General features: G+C 41.0%; 1 protein-coding gene across 1 annotated transcript in view; it reads right to left on the bottom strand.

The window, feature by feature from the left end:
- The window catches only part of TMX4 (thioredoxin related transmembrane protein 4), a 40540-nt gene extending 25099 nt beyond the window's left edge, over positions 1 to 15441 (bottom strand). Inside the window, exons 1-2 of the mRNA XM_037051667.1 lie at positions 14955 to 15441; positions 2770 to 2885 (exon numbers count right to left, since the gene is read on the bottom strand). Of these exons, the coding sequence (XP_036907562.1) occupies positions 2770 to 2885; positions 14955 to 15133 (295 nt within the window). The 5' untranslated portion in view covers positions 15134 to 15441. The remainder of the gene's footprint in view (positions 1 to 2769; positions 2886 to 14954) is intronic.
- Positions 15442 to 18340: the final 2899 nt, after the last annotated feature.

Genomic DNA, 18340 nt, shown 5'->3' with positions numbered 1-18340 from the left:
AATTATCTCTTAGCAGCACTCCTGTGACAAGGCAGCCTGATGGAAGAATACACTAATAGAGATCTGTAGCCAAACAGAAATCCGCACACAGAAATAATCAGTAAAGTGCTCAAATGTGAGGAAAACTAGTAACATTTCAATGGCTTCCCAGTGCTCGTTTGGGATGTCAGATTCTATCAAAATGAAGTAAAGAATACTCAAATAGCTTCCCTGAAACAAGCAGCCCAGAAACTTGTTAGTGAACCAGTACCATGTATGTAAGTCACTCTTTACTTGGCTTCCAGGACCCTCTACTTGTCCATCTCCCTCCCACTTTTCTTTGGCTTGAGCTTCCTTTTTTCTAAACGTTGGGAGTCCCCGGTTCTCAATCCTCAAAACACTTCTTGGCACACACTCCCTAGGTAATTTCAATTCTTCCCATCATTTCAAACGCTGTATATACTGATGATCCTCCAATGTGTACGTACCTCTAGCTCATCTGTACTTGGATTTCTATGAAATAGCCAAAACTTAAATATGTCCCAAACCTGCTCTCCCTTCAATCTTCCATCTCTTTCTTTTTTAAACCATTTTTTATTGTTATTATATTACAGTTTCCTCAATTTTTCCCCCTTTTCCCTCCCCCGCCCACCCCACTCCTCCATCTCTCCTTCCACCAACTGCTACAATAATCAATCTATCAAAAGAGACCTTTGGATATTGTAGTCTCTCAAATCCAGCCACTCGGCACAGCTGCTGCTAGTCCAAGCCACCACCTTCTCCACTCTGGACAACTTCAATAACACCTTAACATCTCTTCTTGCTTTAACTTCTGTCCTATAGACAATTGTTCACATGGCAGCCAAAGAAATTCCGTTAAAACATAAATCACGTCACGTCACTCCCTTGCTCAGAACCTTCCACTAGTTCCCTTCTTACTGCCTTTAGTATAAAACTGAAACTCCTTGCCATGGCCGACAAGACCCTACAGGGTCTGGTCCCTTGCCACCTCTCCAGCCCCATTTACCTGGCGCACCCCACTGGCTGCCATATTGTTCCTCTGAGAAGCCAAGTACCCACCCCACCCGCACATGCTATCTGCTCTGTCTGGAATGCTCCTTCCCGAAAGCTTGTCGAAATTCACCCCCTCAATCTGTCAAGACCTCTGGTCAAATAGTCTTTCCAGATCACCCTATTTAAAAGTGGATCCCAGTATTCTCTACCTTTTTACCCTGCTTTCTTTTTCTTCATAATTCTTGCTACCAGCAGACAGTATTTTCCATTTTTTCTTTGTTAATGTCAGTCTCCTTTAGTAAAATGTAAGTTCAATGAGGGGCCAAGTCTCGTCTCCTTCTCCCCCTGCACCATTAATCACATGCTTCATCTGTATCACTGGTACCCAGAACAGGGCCTAGTACACAGTAGGAACTCAACTATTGTTGAATAAACACATTAACCGAAAGTACTAAAATTGTAAGTTAAACTTATAAATACATGACAGCATAAACTGAAGTAAAATACTCTCTAGGCCACCCAAACAATCAACTGTGTAGAATTTTGTCTTCTAATTGTTATTTATGAGTTATAGTTTTTAAGTTTTTACCATTCAAAATAATTCTAGAGCCTCTACTTTAAGAAATTATTTTCACACACAAAACATTCACTTCCTTTTTGGACTTGGTTTTCTGTTTATATAGAATACCAGACCAAAGACCTTTTTTTTTCTTCTCCTTTGATAAATATTTCAAATATATATATTGTTTATATTTACACAAATAGTCTGAGTCAAAGATAATTTTGTTCCTAAAGTATATTCATCATAAACAATTTCTGTTACCTCATTATCAAAAGAGAACAAATAAATTCACAATAGAAAAAATAACTGTAAGTCAACATTTTAGATGGAAAGACTATATTCCATTAGACTTTAGATTTGTGAATGTGTCACAAAGCTGTTTAATTCTTTTAATTCATATCCTTCTGTGAATTCACAAGAGATATACCAAATGGCTGCATTTTCAAGAAACTCCTCAAGAAACGTGTCTGGTGCCCACGAGCAAAAATGTAATGCAATGATTTGACCTCTAAACAGAAGAACTCATTATAACAGCCAAAACCAAGGTCACCCCACAGGTTATTGCTAATCACAAAGCAGGATCTTTTCTTTACAACTGAGATGTTTAGCATTATCACCTTCACCAAGTGCTTAACTCAACATCGCTAATGGTGACAGCATGTGTCTTCTGATAGCATCAAATATAAAGTCACAGCATCACCTATGAAGTACCCTTGCTGTATAAATCTAGCCAAATCATGCCTCTTGGCTGAGCTTCAAATTTACAGAAAACACACAATATAAGGAAACACCTAAGCAAATATGTGGCTTATTCTCTTCAGAATATCAATGTCATGAAAAAAATGAGGGACTATTCTAGACTGAGTACAATTAAAAACACATACCAACCAAATGTAAATGGTTAACCTCAATTATTCTTGGTTCTAAAACTATAAAAAGACATGTGGGAAATAATTGGGGAGATTTCAATATGCCCCCGTGTTGAAGGTAAAGTATCATGATGCCTACAACTTATTTTCAAATGACTCAGCAAAAGAAAAAACAAATAAATATATATGTGTAAGTACACATATACACATATACACATGTAGTTATCTGTTGATTCTAGGTGGTCATTTCATGAGTGTCAATATATTCAACTTTCATATAGTCTTGAAAAAATTGGAAATAAAAAGTATGAAACTTTTGCCTTTAATGTCTGACATTTACAGTACCTGGTTCTTGAATGACATCTACCTTCCCCACACTGATATGAAGTAGTTCACCAGTCTTTGCAAATGTTTCCCATTCTGCATCAGTCTGCTGGCAGGATGGACACCAAGGGGCATAACTATAAAAGAAGAACGGCTAATCAATATAAACATAAGAAAAACATCTAGGAAACAATAGAAAAGCAGAATATTCAAATTAAAAAATAAATCTGTCTGAAAGGAAGCACAAAAGCAAGTTTTCTCAAAATCATTTGATATACTATTTTATCTGAAAGTTATTATTACAATCAACCCAAATTTTGCCACTTTCCAGGTAGCTTTTGATTTTTCAGGGAAAAAGCTGAATCATCACTGTTTTGACTGCCACACTAAAGGAGGGCAGTTTTCACAAGGGCATTCTTCAACTAGACAGACCAGTTTCAGATCCATCAAAGCTACAGGTGTGATGAGGAGAGAACGGAAGATTCATGGCTTGTGGGCCCCCAGATACACGAGTCATTTCCAAAGATGTGTGGTCGCAACTGTGGACAGTAGAAGCTGTGGCCTAAACCAGCTCTAGCCAACACTTTCTTAAACAAAAGAGGAATTAGAAATCACTGGGCCTTCACCCAGAACCCTAGTTTTCACATTTATCTTTTCATTCAATACACCTGAATTGGGTATGATGCTGGAAGCTGAGGCTACAACTGTGAACAAGAGAGATGTGGTACTCCTCTCTGTGTGGACACAATCCAGAGACGCACATTGGTAAGACACTCAGGAACTGGGTGGTCTCAGAAGGGCCCACACAGAAAAAAGCATCTGAGCTAAGATCTAAAGTAGGAATTGGCCAGAGAGGGGTCAAAGAATGTTCTATGCCAAGTACAGAGAACGGTGTGTGTGGAGGCTCAGAGTGCTGAGAAAAGAGGGTGAAGACATCATCCATAGCCTTTAAAAAGTGGCATAAGGACTTAGGACTTCATTTGAAGTACTATGGTAAAGCCTAAATAGGAAGGCAATTATATTCAGATTTACTCTTCAAAACACAGTTAAGCAGCTTGTGAATAATGGATTAGGGAAGGGTAAAGTGGAAGCCAAAAGAACTGGAACTGAGGCAGGAGAGAGCACAGGAAGAACTCTGAGACTGCACTGCTGTTACTGGCCAGCATCTAGCATCCTGGTTGCCAGGCAACACCTTTTATCACTTAGGTAGAATAAATAGTAAATTGAGGCACAGAGGAGAAAGGAAACATGTCTCACATGCTACCTCAGTAGTCCTGAGCCTGGTCTGATAATATTGCCAGGTGTTCCAACATCACAAGAAGCACTATGTTAGCAAGAAAGAAGGGAAGTCCTTGAAATTCTATGTAGCGTTTCCACTATTTGGGAAAGAAAGCCTTGAAACTGTGCTTTCATCCCAGGGCCTGGAATGCGGGAGAGGTTCAAGGGCACCTGAAGAAGCCCTTAAGACAACTTTGGTTAACTGTCTACCTCTGGTCACCGTGTTTTACGAGGGAGTCCCTAATGCTTACAGAAAGAGACCATTAAGTAATTTTGGAAAGAGCCCCAATTTAAATGAACTGCCTCTTGTCACATATTTGTTTTACAGCAAGATGAACAAATGGAGTCTGGAGCAAGATAAGGATTCAGGCTAACAGACCCTATAAATACCTAAGTCTGGGTAGTCACATTTCCCCAGGAAAGCTGGCACCACATTTACCCGTTAATCAATATGTAACTTTTTTTCCTCCTATCCCACCAATTGTATTAAGTCCTCAGAGCAAAGAATAAAGGACTTGCTCTCTCTCTTGGGGGCTCAGGGTGCTCTTGGCTGTCAGGCCTCAGGCCACCCAGTGGCTTGCCACCCTGGTCGTCAGCCACTCTTACTTTTGCTGCCCTGCTTTGCCCTGAAACTGTGCCTTTCACCCCCAACTCTACCCAGTCCCATTTTCTTCCATGGGAATGTATCACTAATACACTGATTATGAGCTAACAGGTTTGCTCATCTGTAATTCTTTACACGCGTCAGCAAGAAGAACCAGGTCTCTTCTGTCAACAGGAGGCTGGGCCATCCTCCTGGCAACATGCCAGTGGCCTTACAATTCTTTTCCATGACCTTGAAAAATACCACAAATACTCGGACCACAGAGCTCTGAAGTGGTTTAGGATTTCACCTGCAGATGTAAAACAGGAATCCAGAGAAGTCTGCTGTTTACCAAGTACAGTGGATCAAATACTATCCTCTAAAAAGCTATGTCCAAGTCCTAAACCTCACTATCTGTGAATACGGGACCTTACACATATAATTAAAGTGCTTGGGGTGAGATCATCCTGAATTTAGGTTAGGCCCTAAAGCCAACGACGGGTATTCTTATGAAATAAAGAAAAAGGAGGATTGACACAGAGACACAGAGGGAGGCCACGCGACAACAGAGACAAGGGCTGGTGTCAGGCAGCTACAACCCAGGGAACACAGAGGATTCCAGCAGGCTCCAGAAACTCGAAGGGGCAAGGAGTGGACACTCTCAGAGAGCCTTCAGAGGGAGTCGTCTCTGCCAAAATGTTGACTGTGGATTTCTGGTTGCCAGAATTATGAGAGAATACATTTCTTTTGTTTTAAGCCAAAACAAAGTTTTGGTATTAAGCCATCACTTAATAAGCCACCAAGTTTGTGGTATTTAATTTGTAGTAGTTCAAGTCACCCAAGATCTAATTGGCTTTATTAAGTAAGTGATGAACTGGGCAGCATCCCACCCTCCTACTAGAAGGGGGCCCCGAGGAACTGTACGAAATGGAAGAGCTGTAATAGCAAAAAGGGTGGGGCGAAGGATCTACTAACAAAAGAAAATATTATTTTTGAGCCTTTTCTTTGAGGGGAAAGCCCTGGAAGAGTTTTATCATGCAGATTGCCCCTTCTTTGAGGTGGAGAAGGGCAGGTAGTGGACAGATTACTGGGGCTTGACCAAAAAATGCCTGACTGGTTGATTAAGATTATGTTTCTGGGAGAGACTGAAACTGCAAATAGATCAGGTTTTAATCCAGGTTTGGCAGCATAGGCTTTTAGCACCAGTGATGCCATTTTGGGGCTGTGGTTTCCTTTTTAATATTTCCAAAACACTTTTCTGACACATTAACTCATCTGAACCTTACAACCTCACTGTTAGACAAGGCAGGTTTAAAGAGACTTGCTTATGGTCACCTAAAACCACACAGAACAAGAACCCAGAAGTAGGTACTTATGTGATAAAAATCTCCAAGTGTAACAGGGTGCAGGCAAGAGGGGGGCCCCAAATAGGGATTTGGAATGGGGTCCAGTGCTCAAAGTGTCCAGGAAATATTAGAAAAATATATATGATGTCCTCACCCCACCAGTCTGAGCTGGGGGATGAGACACAGAGCAGGGCCATTGACAGTTGTTTTGCATAGCAACAGCTTTGCAGCTAACCTCTGGCATGGTCATTTAACACATCTATAACCCTTCACTGGTTTCACAGACATGTTAAACAGCTATGACCATGCTTTGAGCCAGGAAGATGGAAGTGACTTCCATCCAAGATGTAACTTGGAGGCAACTCCCCCTGGTTACAGTGCTTGCGTGAGAGCTTGGAGATGATTGGCTCCACGACATGGGCCCATGCCTGCCCAGACTCACTATGGCAGCCCAGTAAAGCTGGGAGGATATGGGAGTCCTGGTGGGTGTAGCCGATTGTGGGAGGAGTCGAAAATGGGGCAGTACAGAAAGATTGGCACGGGGATTTAAATGGAGGCACAGCAGCCATGCCAAGCGGGGACCATGCAGCTCTGGTGGAGTCAAGACCACGTGGCTTTGGGAGCTCCCTTTTGCCACGTGGCTTAGGAAACAGGAGAGACTTTTCCTGGAAGAAAAGGGGTGAAAAGACTCTTGCTGGTGGGCCATGAGAAGGGCCACGTGGTTTTGGATCAACTGGAGGTTGTGGCAGCAACACGACTGATGGTGCAGGGAACCTGAACCATGGGCTTCTACTTCTTTTCCTGAGGTACAATACCCAAGACTGGAGAGAGGGAGAAGGACTGTGTGCCTCTGTGGGTATTCTAAAGGCCTTTAGTATTTTAATGAAGACATTAAGTCATTACTCTTAACTCTTATTTATTTGTTTAAATAAATAATTCCTTTCCTTTTCACCAATCTCTGGTATTGAGAGATGTCGCTCCCTGGTGGTAGGCAAGGAGAACCTACTAGGTGTGGGGGGAGGGGGCCTGGAGCAAAAAGGGGGGTCCTTTCAGTAACAGTATATCATTCACTGCCCCCATCTGTTCTGTAACACAAGGAAAATAGTACCTAATATCAACAGAGTAAAAGAAAGAGGGAATAGGGAACAGGAAGAGGGAGAGAAAAAGAAAGTAGAAAAAAAGGACGAATAAAAATTATCAAAAATGAGAAAGAAATCTTAGAACCACAATTCAGTGAACTCTAGACCCTCTTTGCTTTGTTTCCTTAAACCTGTGTTTGGGTTTTTTTAAAGATTTTATTTATTTATTTATCTTTAGAGGGGAAAGGAGAGAGTGAAAGACACATCAATGTATGGTTGCCTTTGGTGCGTCCCCTGCTGGGAGTTGGCCTGCAGGGAACCGGCCTGCAACCCAGGCATGTGCCCTGACTGGGAACAGAACCATAATCCTCTGGTTCGAAGGCCTGTGCTCAATCCACTGAGCTACATCAGCCACGGCCTCCTTAAACCTGTTTTTGATATAATTCAGGGACCCATATGCTACCTCAGTAATTACTAAATCTTGCAAATCCCACCATTTAAAAAGAATCCCAGTCCATAATTTCTAGACTATTACATAAATTATAATACAATTTAGACAGGCTATTGAAAGGCTTTTCTCAGGCTCTGCCAAGGAAAAAATGCCAATCAGCCACAAAGGTAGGCAAAATATAGAGTTTTATTGAAGTAGTTGCACACGGATGAGATTCTGTGCTCTACAGAGATCAGAGAAGTTCCTCCCCTGAATAGGAAAAATGGTGGGGTTTTATTTCCATTGGCTCCCCGGGGGGAGCTGGGGATTGGTTGCCTCTGAACAAAGTGGCGATACAGCATTGGCGGTTTCTTTTTCGGGTTGCTGTACGGATGTCTCTTTTGGCGAAGCCTGCCCTTCCGGCTCTCTGATTGGATGTCAGCCGGCTGTTCCGGGCGCCATTTTGATCATCCACCATCTTGATCGTAGTCCAGCCGGGGCTTCCTCCCACTCCATTCACCCTAACAGCTATTATATAAATTGAGTTTTGGTTTTTTTTGTGTGTATGTATGTATGTGATATTGACCCTCAGATATACAAACACCGTTGAGGTGATTTCAAATATTCCATTTTCTATGCAGCTGTTACCCAATTCTCATCTGCAGTACTGTTAATGCCTTTCTCTCTGAGATTTAATCACAGCTTATTATATCAGAATCCACCAGTATCACTGATTCACCTAGTGTTCTCTTTTGGTGGTGGTAAACCAGCTCCAAGTCTCAGATGTGGGAATTGGTCCTTTGTTGTTGAAGCTTTTTAAATTAGAATGGAACCCAGTTCTGGAATTTAATTTGTTCTGAAAGCTGTTCAAGAAGCCATTTCTTTGACAACCGAATCATACTCGTACTCGGGCATCCTCCCTTCGTCACCTGGGAGATATATACAGATGATCACACAGATATGAGTATGAAAGGGTTGTCAGGGGGAGAAATGAAGTTCTGTTCAACAACTGAGACATCTTTTTTCCATGAACAACTTGTTCGAGGAACAAACTGTTCAAGACGGGAGACATTCAAGAACTGAGGTGTGACTGTGTGAATATTCTTCTGTATTTAAAGGATAGTCATTTAGGCAGTAATTTAGAACCTCCTATAAGTAAAATACCTCCAGGGGCTGGGGTGGGGGGCAAAGAAAAGTCATGTATGTGATTTTCTTGCTTTTCTTTAGCTATACATATGTGTAACTTATTTTATGTGCATATGCATGAATAAAACTCATCAAAAATACTGAATACAATATACAGTTATATTTCTTAAAACTAATTCAAAGTGGCAATATTCTCCTAATTATGACACAGAACAGACCTGGCCAGCCTTTTCTTTTATATATAAATGAATTTTCTTTCAATTTAGAAGCCTCCAAGAGAAAATGGTACCTTTAGAGCCATGGAAACCATACAACAGTATCTTTCCTATTTAAATTTTTGAGGATGACAGTAGTATATAAAAGTAGTAAGCTTCATAAAGACATTTGGAACATATTCCAGATAGCCAAGAACACTTACACTTAAGTTCTGCTGTATGAAAGGTGGCTGGAGGTCCTTGATTCTTTAATTGCGTAACTCAATTTGGCTTGAGATTTCATTAAGTGTACTAAATGCTTCAGGGAAGGAATTAATTATATTTCCTAGAAATAAAGTTTTACTAAAAATACATCCTTATTTTCCATTAATGGGCAATTTTTCTTCTCTCCTGGCTCAAATTTTACCAGTGATTCCCAGCATTTTCTTTGCTTATCCTTGCAGACGATGGGCAATGACAAATACAATTCATGTTCACTTAGAACTTCCTGTGACCAAAACACTCAGAAGAATCTGTGACAAAAACACAAAAGAGGTACACTAGGTTCTTCTTTCTGTGATTTAATAAATGAATCTAAATCAAGTACAGTTTTCTGCCTTGGGAGTAAAAGGCAGAAAACCGCATTTGAACAATTACAATTTTAAACAAATGCCAACAAACGGTGCCTTCACTGCATCCAGTGCTATTTGAAAGGGTCGGGCCAATTTACCAACCTGCCTGACTGCTCCTGACCCAGTCGGGCCAGTTTTCTGACCCACTGGACTGCTCCTGACTCAGACGTCCCTGACTCAACTGATAGCCTGCGGCTTAATCCAACCTCTCTCTGTCTACAAGCCACAGACATCTGGCACCAGCCACAGTGGCCGGTGGTCAGACTGATCTTCCTGTACCTGGGAACAGCCCACCCTTTACCTGACCCATAGTCCTGACTCACATCCTGGAACCCTAAGGCATCCACCTAGAAGAACAGGAGACTAACCCCTCCAAAAAAATAAAAATAAAATAAAATAAAAAAAACCATTCCTGCCTCCCCTCTGGGCCCAGTGAATCCCGACTCAGCCTGCCTGCAAGCGCAAAATCAAATAAAGGCACTTGGATCAGATGATCTAGTTCCTCCCGTCCCTATTTCTCGTGCATTTTTAAATGAACCAAGATTTAAAAATTTTTCACTCAAATGTATTTCTTTAGAAGATGAGTTCTAGGAAATGTTATCAAAAATGTAGAGAGAAAATAAAAATTGACAGCTGTACGAAAACTGTAACACGCACTAGAGAAAATGGAATTGACTACTTCCGCTAGACAACACTCCATTAAGGCAGTGACCGAGGCATTGCTTGTACCTTAAGAGAGCCTGGCAGATCCTAATACACAATAAATGATTATTATACCAATGAACAAATGTTAGATGAGAGTGACTATCATCTTAGTACATAAGAAAATATGTATATTTTTACATATGTAAAATTTACTTCAATACCTGTATAGGTATTTCCTTTAGTGATATACTTGAGGAAGTTCTTCATTAAAGAAACAAACTCTATTACTTATTCATTCACTTAGTCAAAAAGGATTACTGAACACACCAAGTCACTTGAGATAAACAGGAAGAAAAACTTAGTTCCTCTTCTTAAAAGCTTATCTTTGAGAGGAGGAGTCAGACAAAAACTCAACACAAAAGCATATAAGTTAATTGTGATATGGGCCAAGCTAGACATAGTCAAGGCACAGTGAAAACAAATTTTCCCCGGGGGTTAGCAAGTCAGAGCACCTGCTTGAGTGGTGAGGCGTTTCAGGAATGAGTACACAGCAATAATGCTCTTCATCTGCAGAAAGTAGAAACAGGGTAAAACCACGGCCAGCCAGTCCTTCGTATGCCACAGGGAAAAGGACCGCCCTCATGTGGGCCAGGGTGCTAGCCAGCTGAGAACCTAAGCACTGATGGATTAGCCAGACTCTAGCTGGGCCTTCCCTCAGGGTCCCCAGCGACCCAGCTGTTCTCCCTGGCTCTCGCATCAGAGACTGCAAAGCACAGGGCTGCATTCTAGTTCTGGCCTTGCCCACAACTAAGGACCCAGCCTTGGTCAAAGCTTCCATCTTTTCAAGTGTTCATCTCCTCTAGTGAATGAGCATGAGAATAATCCTGTACCTGAGTGCTGGGATGATCGAATAAGACAGCATTGAGAACCTGTGGTATAAGCAATATAACTATTCAATGTGACTGAAATGAAGACAATTGATGATGACAGGGGTGGTGATGTGGATACACACCATTTGTGGAAATAATCTGAAATCAAACACTTCTCTGTTAGTTTAAGAATTCTTCTTTTGCATGTTTTAAATACCCATAACAGTACCTAGGCAGTGGTTTGCACTCAGAGATATTTGGAAATGTGCATCAAGGATGCAGATTGTTAAATTATTCCGATGTCACGTGACTACTAAAAAGACAGGTTCTGCAGTGTGAACCATTCCCACACATCAAAGAACTGTCCACTCAAAAATGCCAATAAAGCCCCGGTGAGAACCTCTGCTAGATGCTCAACAGATTAGAAATATGTAAATATTTGCTAAATAAATGAACGGTTCATATGATATTTATTTCCTTCAGAGCACAGTGGACTGCCAGTCTCTTGAAATCAAGGAATGTAACTCACTGATTTTCACCTTACCAGATCCCCAACCCTGAAACTGACACATGATAAGCAATGACTATCTGAAAAATCCCATCGCCAAATCAAGACAATTTATTACACTACAAGAAATTATAACTATTTGGCATGGGTAAGGCAAGGCAATAATGTTAAACATGTTCTCTCCAAGTCTGAATTTGTCTCTCTAAGGACATTGGGAAAACAATACTAAAACTTAGAGGGCCTAGTGAATTAAATGAGGCTTTCCTCCATCACCAAATGACTAACTGCAATTTTTATTTTGCTACCATAGAAGAGAGAATGAGTTCTTAAATTACTGGTCATGTTTTTCTTTAGAAAAACCCACATGAGCCATCCACCTGCCCCGACCCCCGCCCCGCCCTGCCTCTCTTTACTGGGTAGGCTGGGTAGTCATCCCAATACCTAAGTCAGAAAGAGTGGTAGTTTTATAAAGGTCAATATGCTTTACAGAGGAATTTTAACCCAAAGACATACTTTTTCTCTGGATATCAGTTTAATGGTGGGCGGCTCAAAATTAAAATATTTGGGTATCTTCATATTTCTTTTTGGGGGGAAAAGAACTAGAACAGTATACAGAATGTACTACATTGCATACTTTTGTGTTTCAAAAGAACAAAACCAGTTTTCTCAAAGACTGATTAATGGGAGCCAAGTAAGTATATAAAATAGCAAAAGGTTACAACCAAGTGAATAAAAGATAGTATGAAACAATAGAAATAAAACATTAGAAAGCATTTTAAAGATTAGATAATCTTCTCTAACCTTGACAAAGAGCAAACTTTCCGTCAGAGGTTGATGAAAAAAGCACAGAAAAGCCAATTATACAGACATGGCAGAAATGGGGGTAGAAATTAAAAAACAATACATGAAAGCAAAAAATAAGATCAAAACAACATATTACTTCACAGCATTAAAGAAAATGTAAACCATAGTAATGAAAGAATTTCTCAGACCTTAAAAGAGGTTTCAAAATTGCAAATATATTTTTAATTGATCTTTCTCTTTAGCCAAAAGAAGTACTTTTTAAAAACAAATTCAATTGCAAGGATCCAAAAAAACTGACTTAAAGTAGAACAAACTAAATTTTACAGTAAAAGCTTTTCAAGTCTCAGCAGATCTAACAAACACTGTTAGATCATGAAAATGAATTAAATTATTAACACCAATATAACAGGAATTATATTATAGGAGCTCTGTATAAAGTGGAATATAAAAGAACTTCCAAAAGAAAGGAAGCATATAAGTAAATGAAAAAATTAAAGAACTGTCAATTTTATATACTGTCAGAAAGCCTAACCTGCCTCTGTAGAGAAGTGAAATACACCAACTAACAAAGTGGGCCTCTAAGAATTTCCATTTATTATGACCAGTACCCCTGAACAAAGTGTTAACATGGAAACTACTATTACACATTCTGCTTGTTATATGTATCAGGGAAAGAAATCTGACAACTTACCGCCTGTTTAAATGAATTCTCAGGAGGCCTATAAAGGTACTGAGAATAGAATAAATGTTATACTTTTAGAAGAGTTTGATTTGGTCAAAGGGGAGAAAGGGGGTTTCACCAACGGATAAGAGCCACAATATTTCTTCAGTACAAGCAGCTAGGTTTGGTATAGAGAAGTTGGATGCAATGGTTGAAATCCTCTTTCAGCCTTGCTTCCAATTCCAACGTGTACTAGATGAAGCAAGAACTTCTCCTAAAATGATCAAGTGTCTACACAGCTTCCAGGTTACCAGTGTCATTGTGTGTCACAGCCCAAACACATTCATACAAAAGGGCACATAACTGATTATTACATCTAGGCTTGTACATTTATGAAGAAGCACAATTTGAACTGCCAACATGGCCAAGCATGGAGTTGTAGGCTGCTGCCTATTTATAAACTTAACATGGTTTAAACCTACCTTTAGTATTCTTAGTTCTTTTACTTAAAAAAACCTATTCCAAAAGGAACTGTAAACGAGCTGAAGCCTTTCTGCTTTGACTTTCATCATGTACGCACACAAACTCAGTTTTAAGCAGAAAACACATCTAGAGAAATTTCACTTGGTAAGTACTTACTGGAAAAAAGAACTATCTGTAGTAGACAGAGTACAGCTAGTGGACAAAACACAGCTGCTCACTTTTACAAGTATTATCAACGTGAGTCCAGAAAAAGCTCTACCTCCTCACTCTATTCACAGCAGTTAAGAGGTTTATTTCACCAAGAGTCTGTCTACAGGTCTCTTCAATAATTTCATTGACTTATTATGATCTCAAAGGCTTTTTACTTCAAGGTCTAAAATATCCCCTTCTTTGCACCCAAAAGGTAAATGTATATTTGAGGGGTAATGTGCATTCTGTTCTTGAACAATGTAATCTGCTAAGTGACACAACTTTTGGCCCTGTCTCTCTGAGACGTTTGCACTTCATAGGCATCTGCTCACACCTAAATTGGAAACCTTAAAATTTAGCCTTGAACGAATAAAGGAAAGCTCCGGTTACGTGTCTCCTCAACAAAAATCTAAGTATCAAATAGCAATTATCAAGTATGTACACTGCAGGTTAAGGAGACATGGTCTGAATGGTCTTTTCTCCATTCTCCAAGCCTAGCCAAACATCTGCCCCCTGAATATTTCAAATCTTGCATACGATCGCTTTCTCTCTAGCAGAACCTATTTTAATATACTATGACCAATCCCTTGGCCTGCACCTAACACAAATCTCTATTTTCCCATCTCCTCAGGCAAAAGCACTACCCATGATTCGCTGTTATTCAAAGGAGGCGATTTATTAATGTCCTCTTCTTTATGATACTAGCACAAGCAAGTTATAGTTACCCATAAAGTCTTACCTCTAAAAATTACAAGTACCAACATTTATTTGAAATCTTGTTGTAAAGATTCAAAAGCACTCATCTTTCTGCTTTTTCACAATAATATCTTGGGATCCTCAAAATGAAGACTAAGATACTTTATACAAACTTGCTTGCCCTTCCTCGTGGTGCAATTATTCATTCAACAAACACGTTCTCTAGCCCATGCTATTAGTACTGCACAAAAGTACTAACGTACTTTTAGTACTGCACAAAAGTACTAATGTCACTGAATGACTGCCTTTCTCTTCTACCTACACACCTATATCAAAAGCATGCTATTTTTCCTGCAGATGGCCTCCGCCCTCCTCCCTATACCCTCCCCTTGGTAAGTTGCTCACCCACCCCATCCCAAAACACTTCCCTAAAGCAGGGGGCAAGTAAGGTGAGGGAACGAAGGTGATGCGCTTCATCGTCAGCTGTCAACGCGTACAGCCGGAACGCATGCGCAGCGCGAGCAGTCAGGTCCCGTGGGGACGTGGGCCGGGTACCTGCAGTCGACCCCTGCGGGTAATGCGGGTCGGGAGCGGCCTGCTCGGCCCTGGGTGGGCAGTGTCCGAGGGGACAGTGTGGCATGTGGATCGGTTGGGCAGACTCACAATTTCAGCATCCATTCGCCCTCCAAAACCAGCGTCCAGTTGGAGGCGGTCATGGGAAGCACCATGCTCTGTTCCGCCGGTAGCGAAGCCTGCTCCGGCCGGGCCCCTTCCTCCGTCTCCGCAGCGACCCAGGCGGCTAGAAGCACCATCAGCAGCGGGTTGCAGCGCCCTTCCGCCATATTGGGGCTCGGAGCGCGGCTCCTCCACAGGGCGGGTGAGGAAAAGTAGTAGCGGGTCCAAGGCCTCGCTCGCTGCACCACTGGGCCTCTAAAGGTAGACGCGTAGCTTCCGCTCAGCACGGCAGCCAACAAGCTGTAGTCTGTGGAAGCAGTGAGCACCGCCTCTTATCAGCTGGGGTGTGCTGAGGCCACGCCCCTCCTGCCTAGACTTGCGTGCCCTTGCCCCGGGTGTCGGTTGCCTAGGCAACAGCTTGCCGTTCTTCCGGACCACCAAGCTGAAAATAAAGAGATGACCCGATGTTGCTCAAGTTAGAACTTGCTCCGAGTGTGCCCAACCTACCCAGTAAAGAGAGGCGGGGCGGGGCGGGGCGGGGCAGGGCGGGGGAGGGGGGTGGATGGCGCGTGTGGGTTTTTCTAAAGAGAAATATGACCAGTAATTTAAGAACTCATCCCCTCTTCGATTGTAGCAAAATAACTATGGACTGTAAAGCAGACCTGTTCAACGAAGAATGGAGTGGGCATGCGTCTCTTGCTAAAAGGGCAGGGGAAGTTAAAGAACTCTCTGTGAGTGTATATTGAAATATCATTGCCTAATTGGAGGTAATTGTGAAACTAGACTATGTAGTTTCAAAACTGTATGTTCTTTACAAAAACAATTTTAATTTTATAAAAACTTAAAACGTGGGTACTCATAGATAAAGAGTTAATTAGAAAAGTGCCAGTCACAATTAAGTGCATCTCACACTTTCCTCAGTTACAGTTTTGTTAGATCTAAAAAGTAGCCTTAAATATTTCCAAATCTTTTCCCAGATATACATTAGCGCAACTGTACCTGGAGGCCACCACACTATTGTGTGTATGGCTGAGATACATATTAGAGAGATGGTGAGTTTTTTAAAGTGTGCTTTATAAGAATTCATTAGGTGTTCAAAGGATAAAACTGAGTAATGTGATGTAAATCCTGAGAAAGAAGACACCTACTAAGAAGGGCTTCTGGTAGCTAACTAGACTAAAATTGTTTAAAAACAAAGCCTAGCAGCCATTTCTGCACAGCCTCTTCTCACACAAACTGCACTGTAGAGAGAATCCTGCACTGAAGCATCTGCCTGTGCATGTAACTACCTGTCTCTGTACTGAGCTTCCTGCCTACGTTGTGTTTCTTGGGGGCTAGGATGGGTATGAGCCAAGCCTCATAAAGGAGTTCCTGGAATCCTACTGCAACCAATAGGACCGAAGCTTTCCCCGTAGAGTAGAACTGCACATCCCCAAACAACCACAGTAGCTCTATTCTGACCAATCAGGAGAGTACCTTTTGGGCCAATCAAACTTTGAGATTTGGATTCTTCATTTGAATGAGGAGGACCAAGGGCGGGGAGTTTTGTCTATATATGCCAATCTTCCTGTGGCTGTGAGTGCACATTCAACTTCCACCTAGGGGTGAAGGTAGTGTTTTTTCCTGGACTGCTCCACAGTCATGCTGTTTTCACAGATGTGCTGTGTTACAGTTAAGCCTTTTTGTACAGAATAAAATTTCTTTCTTCGCTTCATCCCAGTTTGGAGATTGCTGTTGGTATTGGATGGGTGCCAACAACCATCAGTTGGCAGTAATCAATACACCATGAAAAATATGTGATTTCTGTCCCTCTCTTAACACAAACAGCTATTCAACTATGATAATTGCAGGGCACATGAGATTAATCTACAATCACGGTGTATAGGAAAGAAAGGTTAATTTTGCCTCCAGAGAAGATCTTACCTGTATTAGGTGTTAATTCATAGTAACTAAATTCTATGTGGAACTTGTCCTTAGCAAGTTATGACTCAAGTTTACAAACTATTATAAATTTGGAAAATGTTTCTGCAATAAATGTTACTAAGAGTCACTTATTATACACAGATTGTTATCAAACTCAAGGGATTTGCAGCTTGGGGTGCTCTATTCAAAAGTTGTTGCAAGAGAGTTTTATTTACTTTGGCTATAGATTCATATTCAAAGCTCTGTCTCCTCTAAGGAACGCTTAGCCATTGCTTATAAACACTATTTGGTCAATTACATGTTGATTCTTTTTTGCAGATGGCTACTTATCAGGTTGGGTTCCTATCAAGCACATTCTGTTTACAGCTGCATCTGCAAAATACTGTGCTATATTTTCACATTTGGCAAGAATAGCATTTAGCACGAACTTCTTAGACCTTGAGACCCTTTCCTGTCTAACAAGATCAGTCTTTAAACTCAATCAAAAACATCTGATTTTGCTCAAAAAAGCAAGATTCATTTGTGTGAATTCTACCATTCTATTCAATTTAGTGTATATGTGATTTGTTTTTAAAAAGTTCTTAAACATAGGATCTGATAATAAGGAATTACTATAGATTTTGATGGGTATAATAATAGTGTAATGACTATATATTTTTAAATGTGTCTTGGTGCTATATTTATGGCTGAAATAATATGCTGTCTAGAATTCACTTTTTAAAATTCCAGAAATAAAATCTGGAGAGTGGAGAGGGGGATGGGTGAAACCAAAGTGACACAGTATCAAGTAATGGTAAAGCTAAGTTGATTTTTACCATTCTATCTATTTTTGTGTATGTTGGAAATTTTCCAAAATTAAAAAGAGCATGTCTGAGACACAGAGAAACTATTGCTTGCAACAGCATGGATGGAGCTAGAGGGGACTGTGCTCAGTGAGATAAGTCAGTCATACAAAGACCAATACCATATAGTTTCACTTAGACGTGGATCTAGGAACAAATAAAGCCAACAAACAAAATTGAAACAGACTCACAGATACAGAGAGAAAACCGGTGGTTGCCGGAGAGGAGAGGGAGATGGGTTACTAGGTGAAAGAGGGGAAGGGACTGAGAAGTACAGCTACAAAATAGTCATGAGGAAGTAAGTAAAGCACAGGAAATATAGTCAATGATATTGTGATAACTATGCGTAGTGCCAGTGGAGGTACTAGAAATATAGAGGGGAACATTATGTGATGCGGCCACTGGCCTGCAGTGTCCGAGTCATTATGGATGAAATGAGACATTCACATGGACTACCCAGTCCTGTGGAGGAAAGGGGACAGCATGGCTTTTCTCTCAAGGGGAGCAAAAGCCTCGGCCTCTGCCATGACAGGCCTTTATGTTTCTCAGCACATTACACTATGGTCCTCATTTACTGTGCATAGGTTGCTTTAGGTGGTTACCTTTTAT

Source organism: Sturnira hondurensis, unplaced genomic scaffold, assembly GCF_014824575.4.
Source record: "Sturnira hondurensis isolate 20B ecotype Veracruz unplaced genomic scaffold, ASM1482457v3 Scaffold0007401, whole genome shotgun sequence".
Classification (NCBI taxonomy): Eukaryota; Metazoa; Chordata; class Mammalia; order Chiroptera; family Phyllostomidae; genus Sturnira; species Sturnira hondurensis.
This window is presented reverse-complemented; position numbering and strand designations above follow the sequence as displayed.